The sequence below is a fragment of the Takifugu flavidus genome, chromosome 9, assembly GCF_003711565.1.
Source record: "Takifugu flavidus isolate HTHZ2018 chromosome 9, ASM371156v2, whole genome shotgun sequence".
NCBI classification, from domain to species: Eukaryota; Metazoa; Chordata; class Actinopteri; order Tetraodontiformes; family Tetraodontidae; genus Takifugu; species Takifugu flavidus.
Genome location: NC_079528.1, coordinates 1034083 through 1056183, shown reverse-complemented (window position 1 = coordinate 1056183; position 22101 = coordinate 1034083). Strand labels below are relative to the sequence as shown.

General features: G+C 44.9%; 1 protein-coding gene across 5 annotated transcripts in view; it reads right to left on the bottom strand.

Annotated features, from left to right (window-relative positions):
• nexmifb (neurite extension and migration factor b) overlaps positions 1-22101 on the bottom strand; it is a 48112-nt gene that overhangs the window by 11059 nt on the left and 14952 nt on the right. For 2 of the 5 annotated variants that reach the window (XM_057042515.1, XM_057042519.1), the window contains one exon: positions 848-978. The exons of 1 other annotated variant lie outside the window; for it this stretch is intronic. In XM_057042515.1, the coding sequence (XP_056898495.1) occupies positions 848-929 (82 nt within the window). In that variant the 5' untranslated portion in view covers positions 930-978. Of the gene's footprint in view, positions 1-847; positions 979-19059; positions 19240-22101 lie in introns of all 5 variants that reach the window. 2 more of the 5 variants (XM_057042516.1, XM_057042517.1) reach the window with 2 other exon arrangements.

Here is a 22101-nt window from a genome sequence, read left to right as displayed (position 1 = left end):
CATTTATCTCCATGTACCTGCCATGGAAAGTAGAATTCAGTAATTTAGTCATTTGCAATAAGCTTTTTCAAAGCAGTGCATAGAAACTGTGAATCTCAAAAATACACCTTTCTGACCTTTATATGAGTTTTCTTTTGCAGCGTTTGTGTTGATGAAGTTACTCATCTAAGTGCACAGTTTCGTCCTTATAAAATCTCGATGCGAATGTCTCGGGATGAGAAATGATGCGTCTTTACAGCCCTAATGAGTCCAGCGTCAGCCATCACTTCATTAAAAATGCTCAGGGAGAAGAATCATTCAAGTTCTACTTTCATATTTTACTTATATAAAAGGTCTTCAACCAGCGTGGTCAGCAAGTTTTTGTTTTAGATATCGAAAGTAATAAAAAAAAAATCATCCACACACCCACTTTGGCTGATGCTGATGAATGTAAATGAGTGCAAGAGAATTAGTGGTTACACCTTCTCTTACATTTGCACCTTTTTATGAGAGAAGGTAGTTGCTATCATGGCAGGAGCACTGGGTGAGAGGATTAGTGATAGCTTAAAAAGGCAAATTTAATGTTTCTTTCTCACTTTTGGTTTTAAAATAGGACTCAGCATCCCCCTATCTTGTTCAAGAGCTTAAAAATTGAATGCAGAGAGCTAATTAAAGGAAGCCGGTTCCGTGGTGTTTCCTAATCACCTCCTTTTCTAACTTTGAACAGTGTTCTGAGATGAATCGTGTCCTTAAGATTTCATACATCCTGACGAGTTCTTTACTGCTCTCAACTTTTAGTAACAACTTCAAATATCGCTGGCCGACACATGTGAGTCCGAGCTGTGGTGCAAACGTGAGGAGTCTCCACCTGTGTTCTCCAGTGCGTTTGCATTGTCCTGCTCCGAAGTCTTCACGATCAATGTGAGACTGCTGTCTGTTAACACGTCCATCAATACAGCCCAGCGCTTCACCTCCTACGCATCATTTCAACTGTCCCACCTGTTGAACGGAAGAAACAGGACAGAGAGTGAGTGGAATAACCTTAGTCCCACAACAACAACAACATCACCCACGAATATAAAGGTGCAGTAATGAGAGAAATGATTTCAAATACAATTTAAAAAAAGCACCGCAAAGTCTCTCAGGGCACAAACGATCACTCTTCATTCTTCACAGCGATTCGTGACTAAGATTAATTTAGACCAACTGGCAGAGCACATAAAGAATCACTGCTAAGATCGCTATGGCAACTGTATGCAACACATTCCTATTTTAAGCTTCAGTTAACATTTGTATCAGAGTTATTAACCTATGCAAACCTTACATGGGTGTCGTGCTTGTAATTAGCTAACTTTTCTGCTTCTGTGCGAAGCGGCATGAAAACCAACCCCCAACAGGACATTTTAAGAGCAAAAACAACCATTTATTCCAAGATAATGTAGATATTTCTCTTGAAATCTGATTAATAAACCTTAAACTTATACATGTGGGGGTGAAGAGAAGCTTTTTTTTTTAAAATCCTTTTCTGCAGAGAGCAGAACACGACCCCAGTGATTTCTTAAAGAAGAATGGCGCTACAACCGACTCTGAGCCAGTAAATGATGAACATTTGATGCGGTGGCCTCCTGACTGTTTGTATTGTTTTCTTTCTTCAGCTCCCGCAGTTCCTCTCTGGAGGAGCGGGGCTGCGGGATGACAAACGAGCAGGGGAGGGAATCTAATAACATGATCTCCTTGAGGTGTGAAAACGGCGCCTGGGAGATTAAGACAGACGGCAGACAATAAGAGAAAGGTAGTGTGCAGCTGACTGCAAACAACTGCCATCTCTTTCATCCCTCGCTCGGAACTGTCATTAGCTGTTCACTGACCGGAGCGGGAGGGCTACCTGACGGGAGCCCCTGCTTCATCTTACACTTGCATACACACCAGCTCGGCGGGTAATTATCTCATGAGCCATCACACCTGCTCATGTGTGCAGCAGGTACCAGGACCCCGTGGGCCTGCTCAACCAACACCGGCTCTGGTTGTCAGAACCGCCGCTGAAGCTCGGGCTTAGGCGCATGTGGTTATTTTCAGATCTGGGACGCGTTGCATGCTTGATTAATTAAAATTCCACGTCAATAAAAACCACCTCCACGTCAAGCAGCACAAATAAAAATGAGATGCTTTTCCATCCCTTTCTTTTTTAACCACGTAGCAACTTTTGCTTGCACCGATTTAAAGGTGCTGTAGAGAAACGATATAAGACATGAGTAAAAAAAAGCTTCTTTTTCCTTTTAATTGTAGTTGATTTTTTGAAAGAACTCACAGCTTTTTCATTTAACGTAACAAAAACCCCATTAAATATGGAATGAAGTATAGTAACCCATGTCAGGTAGTGCTTTAATTCAGACTGAATGCTTTTGCTTCAATACTTTTAGGGGTTTTGCACCTAAAAATCATAGTTGTGCAACAGACAAGTGAGTCATCATGTATACAGATTATGGCCATTTTGGGGCTCATTCCCCTGATATTGTTCTGGTAACATTGAACTAAACACCAGTCTCTCACCATTTCCCGAATCTGAAGCCGTAATGTAAGAAATTCGTTGCTCATCTGAATATATTAGACAGTGAATATTCTAATTTCCCCCCACACCTCTGGGTTTTGCACGCAACGACAGCTGCGGCCTCCAGTGGCAGAAGCTGCACATGCATGGGGGTGTTTCTTCACACAGCTCCAGCACCTGAAACAGTTTTATTTCCAGGCTTATTTATACTGGATTATTTTCTTCCCCCCTCCCCCTGTACCGACTGCAACACTCTGCAGAGACGTGACGAGAGGCCATTTCAATAATGAAGATGGACTAACTGCAATAGAGAGTGCACATAAATTGGCGCTCCAGCCAACAAGCATGTCCAATTTGCCCAGCAGTTAAGCCTGATGTCTGCGTGCAGCTTCAGTAGCGCGCCCCGGCAGCCGTCAACAGGTTTTTCAACGACCTGATTCATTCATCCACATCATTAATACTTCACAGAGGGCACCATCACGGGTACCCTGCTGCAGGAAACCGCTTTTTAAACACCGCGCATTAGTGCACGTAATCACCATGCGCTCATCTCAGGAGCATTCAGCAGGTGCAGGAAAATGGCTGGTACTGCTGACCCCCTCTATTGTTCCTGTGTGTGCACCAGGCGCTCTGCGCGGTGAGGGGCAGAAACAGAGACAAAGAACAGACAGCAGGACAAGTCAAAGAGACAGATTAGGACTTGATTTATCCTCCCTAACCCTCTCCTACCTCCTCCACGCACCATGTGTTAATGTGAAAGCTAGATAACAAGATAAGAACATGTTTACTTGCTCTATGTGGAACTTATCTGTACCGCAATCTAATTCCTGAAAGCTCCTCGCCGCTTCCCTATTTCAGAGCGTTTACCATCGATTTGATTACGGGTCTCTCAGACGAGGCCCCGGCAGCAGGCCTGCCTGGAGAGGAGCCGCGTTCGACAGCACAACACGCAGCAGTAGCACAAAGGATCCGTTGTGTCAACACTGGGGGTCTGGAGGAGGGCATGGCACTGCAGGAAACAGTCACCCAAACAGACAGCACCAAAATGGCCACTCCAGTTTCCAGCACAGGTACCGAGCAGGTTCACCGGACGTTTGCATAGGAGCCGAGTGAGCTGCCCCTCGTACTACCTCCTGAGGAAAATGTAATTAAATACAAAAAAAATCAAACCCTCATCATCTGTATACGCGCTGATATTTCACAGATATTAGCAGACAGTGTAGATAGTTGGGGGAGGGGGGAGAGGTATTACATGTATCTTTTTATCCTTTGGAAGACTATTATACTATTACTGCTCTTTTTTTTATAACAGAAGAGGCCACAACAAAGGGATTATTCATTACTACTTAATAATATTCTTTTAATAGAGCGTCCTCCTCAGCTCATTACACTTCACCTGCTCTTTGGGGGAGAAGGGGCCATTTGCTGACGTCACGGCGACTACGACACTTGCTACCATGAAATGCTGAAAGATCTTAGCGGCCTGGAGACCGAAGACAAGACAGGGAGGAACGACTGAGCTGCATTCAGGCTGAAATTAATAATCTGATTACTGTCACTGAAACTGAATGTTTTAACCACTGCAAGCCCCCCAACTGCGCCACAATTTAGACAAGTTGCATTTGGTTCAGGTGACATATTGATATGGTGCCTGCAAGAAAGCACAATAAGAAAAGTAGGGCTGCAGAATGTGCGCCATCGCTTCGTGGAACAGAGCGAGCTGACGGCCTGTCCTTAAGAGTCAAGACTATCGCTACAGAATATTACTACAGAAGTCATTGATTTTCACCACTTGAACTGAGCGAGTGGCCGCAGTCATGTGGTATTTTCTTGCTGTTAGCCAAAATGTCGTGAAGGCGGTGTCAATATGTGCGGCGGCAGAGGACATTCGCGCTCACGCCGAGTCAGATAACACACATCTCCACTTGTAATGAATTTCATCACAACACAGATCAATTCAAAACTCCTCCTCAAACGAATCGCTCGAGGCTACAAAAATGCAAGCAAACGTCAGCTGTAAAGCAGCACAAAGATGAAACGGCAGCAAGCGGGTTCGGTTACTTTGGAGTTACCACGTGAGTTAATTTTCTTTGAAATAAAAAGAAAGGGGGGGGGGGGGGGGGGGGGGCGTGTTTTCTGTTTAACTGAGCACTGGTGGTGGAGAGGACTGCAGCACCGTGCCAAATTTTGCCTGGGGAAGCCAATTAGCCAGGGTCGGCACTGTGTATTAGAACATTTGAATCTTATCTTAAAGGCCAGAAATTCCAAACCTAGGAAGCAAATCTTCTCTCCTGCTGAGCACCTGACTAAAACCGTCCTAGAGGGCAAATTCGGCCTCCAGAGAGCCTCTAACATGACGGAGGCAGAACTAGAAATCACTCCAGGACACCCTAGGTGGGCCCTTTTCATTTCTACTTGCCAATCAGACCTCATATATTTTCGCTAAGATTGTTAAATAATACAAAGCAAAGGAAAAAGCATCGGCCTATTCTGATTACAGGAGTGAAATGACGTAAAATTGCAAATATTAGATTATGGTTGGATGGTTTTACTCATTTTTATTAAATAACTATTGATTCAGTAGCCATAAAAATGACGGGATACATCTTTATACTGGTTGTGTGTAACCTTTTCATGATGGTTATTCTGTCAGCCACAGCAAAGATTTAAAAAGCAGGAGGTGATCCGCAGCACAGGGGTACGCCTGTGCCATTGCTAAAACAAAAAAATTACAAAAATCACTATTTGTTTTCTACAGAAGAGAAAAAAGAATAAAGAAAAGGACGGAGCCCAGGGAATTTAAACAAAGTGAAGAGGGGAAGTAACATTTAAAGATGAAGAGGGTTTGAAACTAGCATAGAGTTAGTGTTGCCTCATTATCTGGGCTTGTTGTTGCACTCAGACAAGGCGTCTCAGAGTCCCACCTTGAATAATACAGTCCATCTGACACAGAGTGAGAAAAGAACATTGCTTCTGTAGAAAAGGTCTATTTTTTGAGCTACTATAAGCGCTCTCAATGCTGCATACATTCTGACCCATTCTGAGCATCAAGAAGGGCTGCATTAACTGATGGATAGCAAAATGGCAAATTACCATGGCTTATTCAACAAAAAGGCATAATATAGATTCTTTTGGTTTGTACTAAACCTGATAGACCGAATTTCTCAGATTATTTTGGATGTTAAAGTGACTACTTTCTGGACTGAACAGGTCCCTTAAATTTAGCTAATCATTCTCAGTGATAGAAGACTGTACCCAGGAGGCAGAACGGCGCCAGGCTCACAGTCGGGAAGCGTGATGATAACAAAAACGGTAACTTCTTATACTGCTCTTGGGAACTGTAGCATTCTTCTGAGTGTTCAGATTTTTTTATGTGCTCATCCTTTTGTTCTGCTATACGACAACAACAAACACAATGATAATGTCTTTCTTTTAACGTGTCCTCAAACCAACAACGACAGTCAACTTTATACAGCCATCTATTGTCCCCCTACGCTGACGTTCCTGTCAGGGTTGGAGATTAGGGATGGGGGTGGGTGAGTCCCTGACAGCTGTTACAGGATTCCCAGTCCCAGAGTGTGAACTTCCAGGGCCATGTTCTGCAGCTCTGCAGCTGGAATGTCTCAATGATTGTATCCGTGTAACCTCCTTCACCCCCAACGCTCACACCTATCATCATTTTCATCGACAGGCAGTGAGGAAAATTACAGGGGATAAATAAAAAAGTTGCTTACTGGTACCTTAATTCTGTGGCACGTCTCCGTGCTCCAGGCTGACATACCAGATCAAGCAACAGCACCAAAAATCCCCGACATGGTCACAGATGACATCAGATATCTGATATCTGCGCCAGATAGCAACTGTCAATCACAAGCAGCGGAAGAGGCCGCACGATTCTGATAGGCGGAGACCGATTATGAATCAGGATCACAGTGGATCCTTATCAGCAGCACAACCTGCAGAATCACTGTAACAATCAAAGGCTCACGGCAGCCTCGCCTTAGAGACGCGCGCCTCTTCATGTCATGTTTTTGTCTCTCGTGTGTCTACCCTCAGTTGTTGAGGACGTGTCTTGTGTGCAGATATATCAACCATTTAAAGTTTAAAAAGCAGAACTTCACTGCCAGTTTATGGGAACAGAGGCACTGTTGTTCACCAAATGACAGCAACGGCAAATATTCTCACTGGAAATCTCACATCAGGCAAGCACTCGTTTCAAACGCAGCACGCCACACAATTTTGATCTCGTTAAAACGGCATTTTCCATAATTCTCCAGAGTTCCTCGCTGTAAAATCAACTTTGGAAATTAGTGGCTGACAGCAGAAGGTGACAGGAAGGTGGTGGGAAACAGCACAAAGGTCTGAGCATCTGGGCTGAAGGAGTCTTGAGTTGAAATCCAGTCTCACTTTGACCCAAATGTCCCATTTGTGATAAGTTGTGCTGCAGTGTTTCACACTGAAGCTGAGGCTGAAATGTGAGTTTGCACTGGGTTGTAGTCCACCTTTATGTGTGTGTGTGTGTGGGGGGGGGGGGGGGGGGGGGGGGGGGGGGGGGGGGGGGGCATGCTCATGCTGTGGACTGGATGACTGAAGATGAGAACATTAACTGATAAACCCGTATTTCATTGGAAGACATAAAGAAATCAGTTGTAAAGTACAGTGTTCGCGTTTCTGTTTATCATTTGTGCAAACTGAGCACTTGAACTGCACAGAGAGGAAGAGAGAGTGATGAGGAGGAAGAAAGGAGGAGGAGAAACAAGCAGAGGGGAGGTCAAGAGTGTGAATCACTACATGCCTCCAGAGACTGTTTCTGCTGCCTGTGTGTGTGTGTGTGTGTGTGTGTGTGTGTGTGTGTTAGTGTGTGAGTGAGTGTCTCTGTAGACAATCGTGCTTCATTCATCCGTCCTCAGACGATCAGTTAAAACAAAGCTTCTGATTAATTTTTTTTTTTTTTTAAAAACAGTCTAACTGGGGATCAGCCCTTTCCTGTGAGTGACACGAGGAAGAATGGCAATAAAGCAGGAGGTAGCCGAGGTGTTAAAAGTTGATTAGGTTGTTAAAGGTCACATAGTCAGGCCTCATCAGTTGTCCCACCTGAGCAAGAAGCAGCTCTGGGCCTCAGCCCTGCTGCTAATGAGACGGAGGCGGCGTTAGCGTCCACGCTAACATATGCAAACGGCGTTCTCCCATGTTCACCTGTGGAATTTGCTAGTGCTCAGAGTTCTGACCCATTTCGATGGGTTCCACAGCAAAATGAAGGCATCTGCATGCCTGGCGTGAGGCGAAGCCCAGGTAAGAAGGTCCTGAAGTCATATTCACCTTATGGTAGCTTGAGTTAATCAAATAGTTCAATAGTTCATGCTATAAATGCTGACATTAGCGCATCAACATCTGCATCTTTTCAGACTATTTCCCACCCACTCTTGTGGCAATGCAGCAGTTCACGGATGGAATTATCAGAGATATTCATGAAAAAATGATCGAAATGTATAATAATGATGTAAGGAGTCATCCCACACGAGCACACACAGTACAGTGTGAGAGCGCTGAGTGTATCATATATCATATATATTTCAACAAATAATTGGAAAATGTATTATCAAAATATCGTCAAAGTATTCACACACGTGTAAAAATATCAAAAAACACGCGCAGCAGACAATAAACTTCTGCAATCCAGATTTCTGTGCAAATCTGTGTTTTGTCCACCCACTGCTCTTGGTCTGGGTCAGTCTTTGGAAACAACTGCAGATTTAATGAGGCTGCGCATACACGTGCGCACACACTCATGCACTCGCACGATCATGTCCGCAGCGCAACACACATTCGTTAAGCGCGCGGTTCACCCACTCGCTAGAGCTAAAAAGATGCTGATGTATGAGTAACTGTCCACAAATACAGAAAGATGCACCCAACAACACAGAGCTGAGAACTGCCAATGACCAACCTTTTAACTCCAGAGACACATACAAAGCACACACACACACAAGCGTGCACGCACACATCTCACTTTATAATCATCGACACCCTCCATCAGAAACACAATTATCATATTTTTGCGCGCTGTTACAGTCAGGCTGTGCTGAATCTGAGTCTGGGGGCCCCTGCACCAACGCGATGGCCGCTGATACGGTGACACCCCGCAGGCTTACGCTCCCACAACAACTCCTGTCAGACCCATTAGAGCTGGAACTGATCAATAGTTTTTATTATTGAAGCTTTGTTCCACCTTACCCGCATTAGCTGCAGAATAACTGACATTAACGTCATTTTCAGGGCCACTGCTTTGTGTTGCTCAACACACCGTCTGTGCCTCATGGCTCTGTATGTCTGCTTTTTACCCTGCTACGGCACTTGGCTGTGCTCCTGTATTAAGCGGGGAGTTTTTGTGAGTGCCTTTGAGTTATCCAGTGCATGTTACGTATTTACTGCGTGCACTTGTGCGGGCAGTACATGTCTGCTTTTGTAAGTGTCACAAAAAGCCTTTCATAATGAGAAGCCCTTAAAAGGTGAGGTTGGATCAAAAAGGCACCGTGTCAGAACAAGCAGTGATGGTGGTCGCTGTGGTTCTTGGTCTCCATGGTAGCCACTCACACCTTAGAAAAAAAGAAAAAAGTAGCAGCATTTGAAATGACACATTTATATATTGTACCTAGTTAATTGAACCGCTGTGAGAACAGACGGGCCCAGCACACATATGGTGGCCAAAAAAGAAGATTTGCACTAGCAATCAGTGTAGAATACACCTGCTATCGATGGCTAATCAATGCAGCAGTGTGTGGAGGGGAGACATGTTCCATTAAGTCTGGGGGTCAGTGTGTTTGCCAGAAGATAGCACTAGTTTATTCTCCTGGATGCTTGTCTACAGCTCGGTTCCCCACATGCTTTATTAACTGACCCGCATGAATCCAATGATGTGTATCAGCAGTCACCCCCGGAGTCCCATCAGTCAGAAGGCAGGAGGCGAACCCGTGTGACCCGCAACCTCTGCCCCTTGACCCGCAATGACCCTCGGTTAATTAGGTGTGTGTGTGTGTGTGTGTGTGTGTGTGTGTTTACCAAAGAATCTGCTCCAACAGCGCCATTAATCTGTTGTCTAAGAAAAAGCCAAATCTCTTTTACAGCGGACAGCAACATTGTGAACCGGCTGGTTTCAGGCTTTCCTGCCTCCAAACAGAAACAAACGCTCCATCTTTTGTCAGACAGAATAAGAGCAAAGTGCCACAAAGGCGCCCTGCAGCGTGGTCACTCATGGACCCCCCCAATTAAAAAGTGGAACATTTCTGCTGTGACATCTTACACCCAACAACGCAACAGAGTGATGACGCCTCGCTATTGCTGCTATTTGGGAACCAATTTGTCCGTCGGTACGCTGTATGCTGGGTCTTCTGTCTGGCCAACAAATTTGCTGGATGGGGTTGAGGTTTCAGACCTTGGGGGGAGTGGGGGCAGACCATCATTTTCAGTGTTCCAGCAGATTCTATCTGTTGTAGGTAGTTCTCCAATAGTTATGGTGATTTTTTCGAATGGCCATTTGAACTCCAACCTTTTCAACACACCAAGCCTAATCATTTGTGGGTCACACTTCACATTGCAACACCATCCACTTGAACATTCAGCAGAATTGGTCGGTTATGACCTCACAAAACTTGGAGTTCCCCATGATTCCAGATGTCCAAATTGTTCAGAAGCACCTATGAGAAATGAAAACATCTTTTTGGTTGGGGAAAAAACGATTTAGAGCGTTTCGGTTTGTTTCTGTGATTAGGACGGGGGAAGGTTCTTGTTGTGCTACTGCAGTCGGCCGACAGGGGGCGCTCATGATCCTTTCCCACTTTCTCATTCCATACACATATTTCCTTGAGTTACCTTCAAATGACTGATAGAAATGTAATATTGAGGGACGGAGGGAGCTATCGAACAACCGTCCAATATTTTTTCAGCTGGTTAATTTAAATAATTGAAACCAAAAATTTGCATTTTTTTTATTTGCAAAGGGTCACTCAGCGTGTTCATGTCATCACTCACACACCAAATGTGAGAACACGCACAGTACATAAAACAAGAGCAGTAATTAATGAAATGACCTCCGAATGCAGCCTCAGCAGCCTCTTTCTCATCAATGCCACACACACACACACACACACACACAGGAATAGAAAGCCTGCCTGAAGCTGGTGGAACCTGCCAATTATTCTGTACTTTACTGGACCCTCGCTGCATCAGGGGTGTGATTGGAATAACAACCATCCTCCGAACCACGCAATTCTCCATTCCCTGTAGGGCGGCACTACAGGAGCAATAGAAGGAGGAAGGAAGCGTGACGAGATGGTAGCTTTGATGAAGAAGTGGCAGAAGCCAGAGAAAGGAGAAGATGAGGAGAGGAAAAGCATGATGAAGGAGAGGAAGGAGGAAAAGTCAAAGCTGGGTCCCTGACAACCTGCGGAAGGGGAACGAGGCTGAGTGCTCTGTGAGTGACACTCACTCTCATATCCCCCCTCTGGGGAAATAACCCCCTTAATCCAGCATGTTCTTTCAGATAGACAAGATCACCCTTCTTCTCCCAGCAAGGATATGAAACGCTCCCCCTTGTGATTCAAATACCAGAGATGAGGGCTGGAAATCGAATAGACAACATGACGTGGCGCTGCTGGAGAGAGACATCAGTGTCTCTGTCTCCTCCTCTGTGGCAGCTGACTCAAGGAGGCGCGATGACATTGGCTCACGCAGAAGGAAGTGGCCTCTGATTGGCCTGTTTGTTGGGAGGTGGCGTGTTATTGATAATATTACTTTTTTATTGTTCGATCATGAGACCAGCTTTGCGTAAGAAAAACATTTCATTTTGGTATTTTTTAAAATGAGGGATCATTTTTATTTTTGCACTAATTTCTAATACATTTATTACCCACTATGATCCCGCACTAAACGAATAAAATAAGTACTTACTAAATTCTAAGGTCTCAAAGAGAACCAGATCGTACCACCTTCACAACGATTGCGTATCTGAGTGAATCAGGCATGACTGAAACACAAAGATATCTGAATCCTCGGAGGTGGTGTTACTGTGTTTCCATATCTGTCCTAATTTCTCATTCCACCATGACCCATGAGCTGCACTGCCGTCTCTAAATGTGCAGTTTCAAGTGCTGTCAGCCTCATCCAAGTCGCTCTGTCCTGAGGTTTTTAACAGCCCCATCTCCCTTTGTATAATCAGTTTTAATAAGCTCAGACAATGCGAAAAGCACTCAGAGGCCGAGTTAATTAACAGCACAAAACACTGGATGCACCATGGAATCAATAATGTAAAGGCGGGACCGGTCGCAGCAGGCCGGGCAGCAAGACCGGCCGACCACACAGCCATTCAGGGAAAACCGAGGGAGGTCTTTTTCTCCACAGAGGGGTAAATCACTCCACAGTCAGGCTGCTTGGCACACAGAGGAAACTGCAGTGCTAGGCCGACACAGTGTGATATTATATTAGCATTACAAAGGCTTTCCCACCATCTGTGACACACAGTGGGGAAAAAAATTACTTTTCTGCCTCCAACCCCCATGTGCTGATGTTTCCACAGGCTGGAAAGTGAGTTCTGGAGTGTGGCTGGGGACTACAAACAAATGATCCATTTATTATAGGCTTTCCGGCACATGTGATTCACCTCCGTATGTACAGCACTTATCGTGCACTCACTACGGTACAAGTCAGCAAATCTGGATATTCACAGCCGTCAGAAACCTGTTAGCATGGCACCGCCACTTCCCAGCGTTTGTGCTGTCACGCCGAGGCAGACAGACCGAGTTTATGATCGTTTCCAACGTCGAGCGCAATACCATAAAACAAATCCTTAAAGATCCGCGTTCTCCTCAGCGAGAGCAGATCGAGTTCTGTGCTTCAGTCGGCGGCCTCGGGAAATGAATAGACTTGGCTCGTGCACAGCTCTCCTTGCTTCCCACTGTAGCCTGTTGTCACTAGCCCCTGGTCGAACGCCAGTCGCCTACTTGGCAGGGAGAGGTGCTGTACAAAGCAACTGGCAGGCCTGGAAAATAATGCTGATGGAGTGTGATAGAGAGTGGAGCATCTCCTTTATTCCACACAGTTACTCTATCTGTTTCAGCACAGACAGAAGAGAGACAAATGGTGCCTGTGTGTTATTAGCCAATCGAGTTGACCAGACTTGCCTTACCTACTCTTTGTGCTATCTTTATAGTGTTTGCCAGCTTAAGAAAAAAGAACAATAACAATCAGATAACGGCTTACCACAGCAGAGAGCACTGCAGCAGCAGAGAACCTGCCAGCAGCTGGGATTTCCAGCTCCATGCATACATTTAAACAGACGAAGGCGGAACATGTGAGCGGCAGAGCGATGCAGCATTAAGGTGAAACAATCAGCCAGGCTAAGCTCTGCTCATATCAGCCCTGCAAGAATTACACAGATTTGGGTTTGGCTTGATTTTTTTTCTTTTCCTTTTTGCAGCAAACATTGTGTCTTCGATGATACTAACAAATGTGCACGTGAACGTGCAAAAATAGCACAAGTGTCCGTGTTCACAGTCAGGACACGAAGCACAAAACTAAACCATATTCACAAGTGTAAAAAACAGATTTTCGCCACTCGCAAACAAATGCGGCTGCAGCATGATGTCCCCGGCTTGTTGTCTTGGTTTCGGAGCTGCTCTCCCTGGCTGGTTTCGCAGTGAAAAGGTGACTTTAGTCAGAAACAGAGCGCTTCGCCTCATGTAAGACAGGACTCTTGCTGTTTTGAATATAGGGTTTTATTCATTACACCACTGGCGTGAAAATGCCCTTTGGATGATTTATACACGTCTATCATGAATGTTCGAAGATCATTACATAAAATTGCGGGGTTGTGCTGAATATTCAAGGTCTGAATGCAATATGCTGTCCTTTGTCTCAGCATATGACCATTTCTAACATTTGTACCTGAATAGAGAGCAAAACCCAACCTTGTATTCATACGCTGCAGTAAACAGTGCCGTCTGCATCTCTGTGTAGCCACAGCTTTGGCAGAGCAGAAAGAAAAAAAATACCCGTCAATGGTTTTCATTATCAAACAGCAACTTGGTGGCATGAAGGAACTGGGAATCTAACCATATTAGATAGACATGGAGACCCCAATAGTAAAAAAAACATGAATATTTATCAGTGGCATGGGGGAAATACTGTACATGACAACACAAGATCACACATACAGACCCTAAATTAACCTGAAATTTATTTATGTAAATGAATACATTCCAAATATGAATAGCTGATATCTAATATTGAAATCAGAGGGATATTGTTAGCCAACACCAACATCCCCCCGATCAGTCTGAAATATCCAGCCTGGTGTAAAATTGAGCCTCCGTCACCTGTAGACGGATCCGGCATCCAGCCTTTCATTGAGTGTAACTCACATTAGCATATGGCCTAAGTAGCCCAGCCAGGTGAAGCAGCCAGGAAGACCACCTGCTGAGAGCGGAGGCAACAGGGTGAGCCCTCTTGTCAAATGCAATATCCAGCTCTTAAAGGTTAGATTGGGGAGAGGCAGCCAAAATCATCTGCATAAGGGAGAGGCACCGAAATCACCTCTCGTAAAATACGACAGGGGAGCCAGCTCACACTGGTTAAACATGATGAAAGGAATGGAATCCAGCACAGCTCCCTGTCTGTGGATAATCAAACAACCCTGGTGCTAAAAGCACAGCATTCAAATTCAAATAGATGCGAGGGGAAAAATACGTGGCTGTTGTTTTGAACTCCGCAGGAGCTTGAAAGACATTTTATAATGCCTTCCATTAGAAACAAACACAATAATGCTAAAATCAGAGCAATTAACACTTGGTATGTATCGAAATGAAAAAAATATAAAGCAATTTAGCCAGATGATGATTGATTGGTGATGCAATAAAAACAATAAAGACATATGGGGGGGGGGGGTGGCATCTGTGCAATTTCATAGTCTCTGCAGTCCCCAAGGAAACAGCAGCACACATTAACAAGCAGGTGATGGCAGAATAATACAAATGATCACATCACATTTATATCCTTTGTCCTACAAGCACATCACCTTGTGCAGCTGAAGTGAAATCGATACATGTCAGAGAGCACGTATTCGCTGAGACAACAGCAGGCGTTTACACTTGGACTGCAATGTAGTGGTGCAGCAAAACAGCAGAGGCACCAGAGACGCTGTGCGAATGCCTCAATACAGCGGATGAAGCCGAGCTGGAGGCAGGGAGGGAGAGGAGCACGTCTCAGTGACAGAGACTCATCTGCACGCAGCTGACGCATGACACAGCTCGCAGCCGCTCGGCCGCCCAGGACGGGATCGCATTCACGCAGCCCCCATGTATATTTGAACACACACACACACACACACACACACACACACAGGGCTAGAAACCATGCTCTGAATTTCTGGACCGAGGAGCTGAGAAGAGGAGAGGACAGAGGATCCTATGGGAGGGGAGGGAAAGCACACGGGCGCTTTGTTGGTTTTTTTTATTTTAATTTTGCAGATTAAGATATTAACTGTGCATGTGTCGTGTCACCCACACATTAAAACCGCATGATCCACACACACACGGGCGTATCTTCAAGGCCGCTGCCGCGCGTGTGATAGCCGTCGACGTGGAGTGCGTGGGCACGTATTTGCTTGACTACATTTTGTGTAAAGAAAAATCACACGATGCCGCACATAGGTGACGCAGGAAGTGTGTGTGTGTGGGGGGGGGGGGGGGGGGCAGGAAAGAGCAAGGTGCTGGCGTTGGGGTGGGGGTGGGGTCTGAGAGAGCCCAGGGGGTGGGTAAGATTACAGATGTATACACAATGTTCTGGAGCACAGGCCAAGGGCTGAATAACCGAGTGTTGCTGTTTCTCGAGAGCTGCTTGCTTCAGCTCGCTCTGCGCCTTGTTCTGCTGAAAGCCCAGGGCAGCCATTCACAGACGCTGCCTCAGCAGCAGCCGCACAGACGCACTCTCACATCCCACTTCTTCCATCAGAACAGCACCGGTGTTAATGAGCCCTAAAAAAAAAACAACCACCCAGGGCACAGAAATTCAACGAGGGGGCTCACGTCTTTTTCACTCTGATGTTATTTGTCATTAGGCCTCGCAAAGAGATTTCCTGCTGCCGGTCTTGTATAATGTATGCAGGCATTTAGCTGTTATTGCTGGTATTATGCTCGAATGTGGGGCAGTGGGTAATTGCCGCTCTGTAGCATCTCTTACATCATCTTTATTATGAGATGAGATCAGATTTCAGGGATACTACAATTATCTCATCCGTGCTGTAAATGTTCAGGGTTCATGTTGGTCACTTTGAAATAGAAATACAAAACAAAAAAAAAAAAAAGATGAAATATGAAAACTGTCACGACACTATTTGTAATGCAACGCAAAAACAGCGCAGGACCCATCAGACCATGCAAAGTTCTGCAGGGGAGGGAGAGACTAATAAACATTCAGTGAAGCACACGTGCACTGGTGACTGTCATGGTTCTGCAGCTCTGCAGAACTATTCCTTTCTGTTCCATCAACATCACATTGTGTCAAATAAATAGGATTCTTGCAATTATGCATATCCTTCAGAGCCAATAATCTGGTCTAATCTTGTATAATCTTGCGCTGAGACAGGCAAACCTATTACTAATCATTTATTACTATCATTTATGCGTGTTGCTCTGCTGTGTATCTTTCCACAAGTATAATTTCACTGGGTTATAGCACGCATCAGGCCTGCCTCCTACCAATACTGACATTTAGTTGTTCAACGAGAATGCGAGCTACAATAGCACTGTCAGTCTGACGGCAACATACACCGCATCGATAAAAGGCGTCCAGCCTGTGTTGGGCCATCACAACAGTGATATTAAAATACGGCCTCTGCTGCTGGCAGTCTATTTTATATGAATATGTTAAGAAGATGTCAAAGGGGAAATTCATTACCCAGATACAACTGTTTATTTGAGCTTAAAGAGATAAACGCATTGGGAAATAGTTACCTGAGAGGAATTCATACGGAATGACTGCCTGTTTCCATCAGGCAATCATGCGCAAACATCATTTGTAGATAACTTATTTGAATGTGGATGTTGTTGTTGTTTCAGGTTCTTTCAAGTCGAACGGTCTGATTTGATATTGCCAGCCTGGGTTAATACAAATGGAGTTTGACTGCTGTGTGAGTCAGACACGCGAGTGCTGCAGAGTAAAGTTGCGTCTGGGATCGAGATAAAATTCAGCACGTGTGGAGGAGACCTACCCCTCATTATCTCCTGTTGCCTGGAGAGACCGGGGGGGCGGGGGGGTGGGGGGGGGCGGTCTGGGTGTGAGCTGCTGGCCAGAGCTTCAGTACCAACCGAAGAACATCATCACAGGCGTGGAGCGTGAATTCCCAGGTCCAGACTCTGATGGCTTTTACATAACACATCCACAACATGTGGGACGTGCAGCCTGTGGCGTTTCTGAGCCCTTGTGTATTCCCGCACACATGCAAAGACTTGCAAAAACAACTCTAACTCCTCCCACGAGACATTGGTCACACGTGCTAGTCCGGACATAATGGTGGTTTCTGGAATGATGGAGTCATTCAGCTGTTTTTTTTTCAAACCTGCATTGGGACAGAAATCTGCATCAGCAAATTCTGTCATTTGTAAGTTAAGGTGTGGACAAAGATGTGTCTCCAAAGAAATACACCGACCAGTGCTAAGTACGTGAAAGGAAAAAGGACACTTTTTGGTTGTCTCTAAGACAAGAAAAAGATGATTTTGTTTTTTTACTGAAAGTGCAAATGTTGAATTGATTATATTAAAAAAAAAAAACATATTCCAAAACAAAGAGATTTTCAATGAGGAAAACAGAGGTGCAATCATGCGAAGCACTAAAGCAAAATAGGCAATTGCTTTTACACAATAGGAAGGCAACGGCGGTGCAACATAATGTCATTGTGTAATTGTGCGTAGTGTAAGTGCTGATTGTTTTGCAACCATATATATTTTCTAGAAGGCTAAGGGAGAATAGCAATAGTCTAATGGGGATCCAAATGCATAAAGAGACAAAGTGAACGATATGTGGTGACAGAACACAGGGCACATAAATAGGATGAAAGTTCAGGCAGCTGTAAAGGCACCCCTCTCTCGTTCACTGTACATCATTACACTTGGAATAAGAAAATCATTGTTTCACTAAAGCGTCCCCCTCATACCACATATTCTTCACATTTAGACGCCATTTTGGACTTCTTAGTTAAGCGCCTGCTACAGAATGAGATGTGAGGAGCTGATTTGATTGAACTTCCCTGCTGCTACAGTAATTCACTGCTCACCAACAATCATTTCTGCTTCCTTTTCTTCACGCGGGTTGTCTATAGTCACACATACTGATGATACATTTCCAGAATCTTTCTGTAAACATTTGCACTGTAATTGTTACGTTCTCAATATGTGGATAAATGAGGGCCCCTCTCCTTGGTCGAGAATAGATGAGAAGTCAGATCCACTGTAAGCTTAATGGGTGGAAAATAGTCCCACTCACAAAGTCCAGAATGATTGAACTGGGTCTCTTCATCAACCAGCCTGCACTGAAAAATACCAGAACATTTCAAAGGTTTTTGTTAATCCTGTACATCTTCCTTGTTTTTGGGCCGAGCGCTGCGGCGCTCTCCAAGGTGCTGAAGCTGCTGCCGTCCTCATCGTTCAGACTTCAGGGAGGTGAGATTGACCGGAATTTTGTAAATTCCCCTCTATAATTTTGTAAATTCCCTTCTATACACCTCATTTTGACGCCAACACACGTGCAGCTGCTCAGCAGGGCAAATGTGCATCTGCTATTAAAACAGTGTCGGGTGGGGAAGTAAAAATAGCAAAGACGCTTGCATTCCACATTGTTCCGCTGTGCATGAGAGCGCGCAGTCTTTGTGAAAAGTGAGAAAAATGAACAAAATATTCACATCATCCCCACCTGCATATGGAATATTAGGAACTTTCCTGTTAAGTGATGTGGCAGAGGAACCACGCAGCTCAAACCGCAACCCGATCGTTAAAATTTATGAGAAACCTCAGAGGGGGAAACATTTATAATCATATCACATAGGTGTCGGATATATTTAAATCTGTTTATGTTTTTTTTTAAAGGCAGACAATTTTAAACTGGCACATTGGTTAGAAAACTGACTTTTAAAATGATTTTATGGGCTATTGTAAACAGGAAACCTGTAAAAAGTAAATTCTCACATTTTAGCCGATAAAAGGCCTACATGTCAACCACTCACATCTGTGTCCGTCCTAAACCACAGTCTCCAGCGCCTTTCCATCAAATATAATAATAAGCCGTTATTTTTTCATGCCTTTTGCAGGCGTTAATGTGAAGTGATGATGACATTATAACCTTCCACCACAGACGTAGCTTTCCTCACTCTGTGTCAACACGGTTTGACAAATTTGCATAATTGTTATATTAACTTTTCATAGAGCGACCAAACAAAGATTCACACGCGGTTTTAGTTTTAATCGCATGGAGATTTCCACTTCAATTACCTTTCCGAGAGCGAAATTAAGTCCCGCCCACCTGGAGGGGAATACAATTCCCTCTCTTGACTTCTGTGTTGTGTAATGGCGCCACTCTTACCCCCGTCACTGTAACAGCAGTAAAATGTCTAAAAGCAGTTCCACACTGGCTGTAGGAAAGCCTGAATTGTGTTTTGAGAAGGTGCTGATCTGAAAAAAAAAAAAGAAAAACAGAACACAAGAGCGTTCCGTGTTATTATGTGAGCTCTTAAATTAGTAATGAGCCTCACTAAAATACTGCAGCGAGTTGGGTTTGATGTTGCAAATGTGTTCGTTGTTAAAACTGCTGAATCCGGGTTCAGTGTGGGATGTTTCTGTGGAAAGAATCGGTCGGTCCAGCCGAGCTGACTGACGCAGGTTTTCCTAGCTTGTAGTCTTGGTAATTTTCGTGGTCTATCGCGCTAATGCTACCAGCTGAATCATTTGTTTTGGAGTCTAGTGCGATAAAGAGACCTTATGTAAACGTGTTGTTATCAGAATAAACATTTGGTTGAAACCTGCGCAAACCTGAGAGCGTCAGTGGACGCCTCTATCCAACAGCAGCTCGTACATTTTTCATCTTCTTAACAAAGAAGCTACTTGATCACACATTGTTTTTTCCTGTCGAGTGGCCACGCTTTCCTGACTGCCAGGCGTTCTGATTTATCTCTCTGGCATATAAATAGTGCTTTATTAACAGGTTTACCTGGAGAGGTCAAAGGCAGGAATACATGCTCATTATCTCGTGGAAAAACAGGGTTTCCATGAGAAAAAGTGACGCAAGGCACCTCTAAAACCGACCGCTCATGCACGACTGGGACGCACCAAGCAGACGGTTGGCTGAAGGTGTTGACAGCGTCAGATGCTCGCGTGCTCGTCAATAGACTGCCTGTTCGGACCGGAGTCTCTGCTTCGTGTTAGAGAAGTGTGAAACGTGATCACGTTCAAAGCTGAAACAGGTCAAATTTCAGCTGACGTTTCAGCCGCGTTTTTAATCTATCACATTCCTTAAATTATAAATACTAAGAAGGGGAAATGGGGCAGCGAGTTTTTATCATTTTTTTATCAAATATACACCTCAACAGACGTGCTCGTAGTTTCCAAAGTGCCACAAGTCATCAGAAGTTCTCATGAAAAATACAGAGATTTTACTGTTTTAATTAAAACATGACTTCAAGGAATCTGGTTTGCTGCTAATTATCATTTGATTCATCGATGCAAAATTGAAATCTGAGGTACCGCGGCTCCTCTCCGTATAAAGCACGAGTAAATAGTTCAAAAAGTATCGATGTCCTAATCTCCGTAGACGTCTTTCATTATTCAGAAGACCAGTTTGATCAGAACTGACATAGAAATGCTGTTACAACACATCTGAGATGTCACAGCTGAGCTTAGTCTACCCCAGCCCACCAGCATTCGGGAAGAGATTCAAACCTTCCCAGCATTCTGAAACGCGGGTTTGCGGCTCCGAACCAAGGTTGCGCCGTTGTTTTGCTGCTGAAACCACACATTGACTGGAGCGCCGCATCTCTCCTGCCTTGTTAGCTGCCATTTATTCCTAACAATTACAGCCCAGTATCAGGCTTTTGTCCTGTGCCATGCTGAGGTGGCCTTGCAGTCTATATCCAGCTTTGGCTGGAGGAATGACAGCTTATAAAAGCCTTGGGCCGCCAGTACATAATTCCACTGCAAGGGAGTGTGCTTTCAGCTATGAAGCCCACCACTGCAAGAGCACTAAAGACAGGGGCAGAAGCCATCACCCAATTGCCCTTAAGCTCCCGCAACATTTCCTCTGACAATTCATTGACAGAAACAATTGTCACTGTACGCTATTGCTTTTATTGCATCAGCGGCCCAAAGCACGGCTGCAGGAGACGCGGCTGCATCAAACGCGGCCACCCTAATTACAAAGGGTCCGCATTAAAATTTCAAAACATAAAAAACAAGATGACAATAAAGCCACTCGAATCAATAATGCAGGGAAGCAGCCAAATCGTTTTCAACAGTCCAAAAACCCCCAGACAAACCCCCCCAATGCATCTTATTCATGTTTATAGGAGAGGGAGTGTGAGTGTGTGTGCGTGTGAGCGCGTGTGTGTGAGCGGGAGAGGGGGGAGAAAGAGGGAGCATAAGTGCAACGGGAGGAGACGCTGCAGCATTCAGGGAGAGAGAGGCAGGCTAACTGTGAGTCAGCCTCTCCCCCCTCTCTCTTCAGCCTTTACCTTCCACTTCCACTCTCCCCTTCTCCTCCCTCTCTCAGCACTTAAGCAGCTGCCTCCACTTATGCAGGGCACATTTCAGATCACAGCGGGGGGAGGGAGGGAGGAGAACCGGGGGGGGTAATGCAGGAGGAGCAGGGTGTGCGTGTGGAGAAGGGGGGATACACCGACCACTCAAAAGCTGCTGGAGGGGGACATTCCAGTCAAGGTGAGGATGCTTCCCCCGTCCACCCCCCCCTTCCTTTTCCTCCTCCTCTAAAAATCCATGGTGCTATACATTAGAGAGGAGAAGGTTAACTGCTAGACACAGTAACCTCTGTAATAGAACTGTTTTCTAATGACCATCAAAGAGTGTTTACTACCTCTGGGCCTGTGATTAATGGCAACCTCCTCTTTCACACCCCCTCTGCTCCTGCTCAGAGATGCTGAGGGAGATACTGGGCAAAAAAAAAAAAAAAAAACAGGAGAAGAGTCTTCTTTGCTTTTGTGGCATGCAATGCAGGAATGAGACGGTTTAATGTAGATGGTGGTTAAAATGTTGTTCCGTATGGCTGACAGGAGACAAATTAAAGCTTATTATAAAAGTTCCCCTCTCCCGCCTTAAAACAACAGCAGAAAAACTTTACTTTTTATTTGTTTCCTGCAAACCAATGCCTTTTCCTCATTACGGCTGCTGGAGCCCAGTTATCGGTGAGAGGCAGGAATCCACCCTGGACAGGTCACCGGTCGCACTCTGTCAAATGTGCTCAGTGTGAACCTGTTCTCCTCTGTGGAGAGAACAGGGCACCGATAGATAATCTGCTGTTTCCTGGCA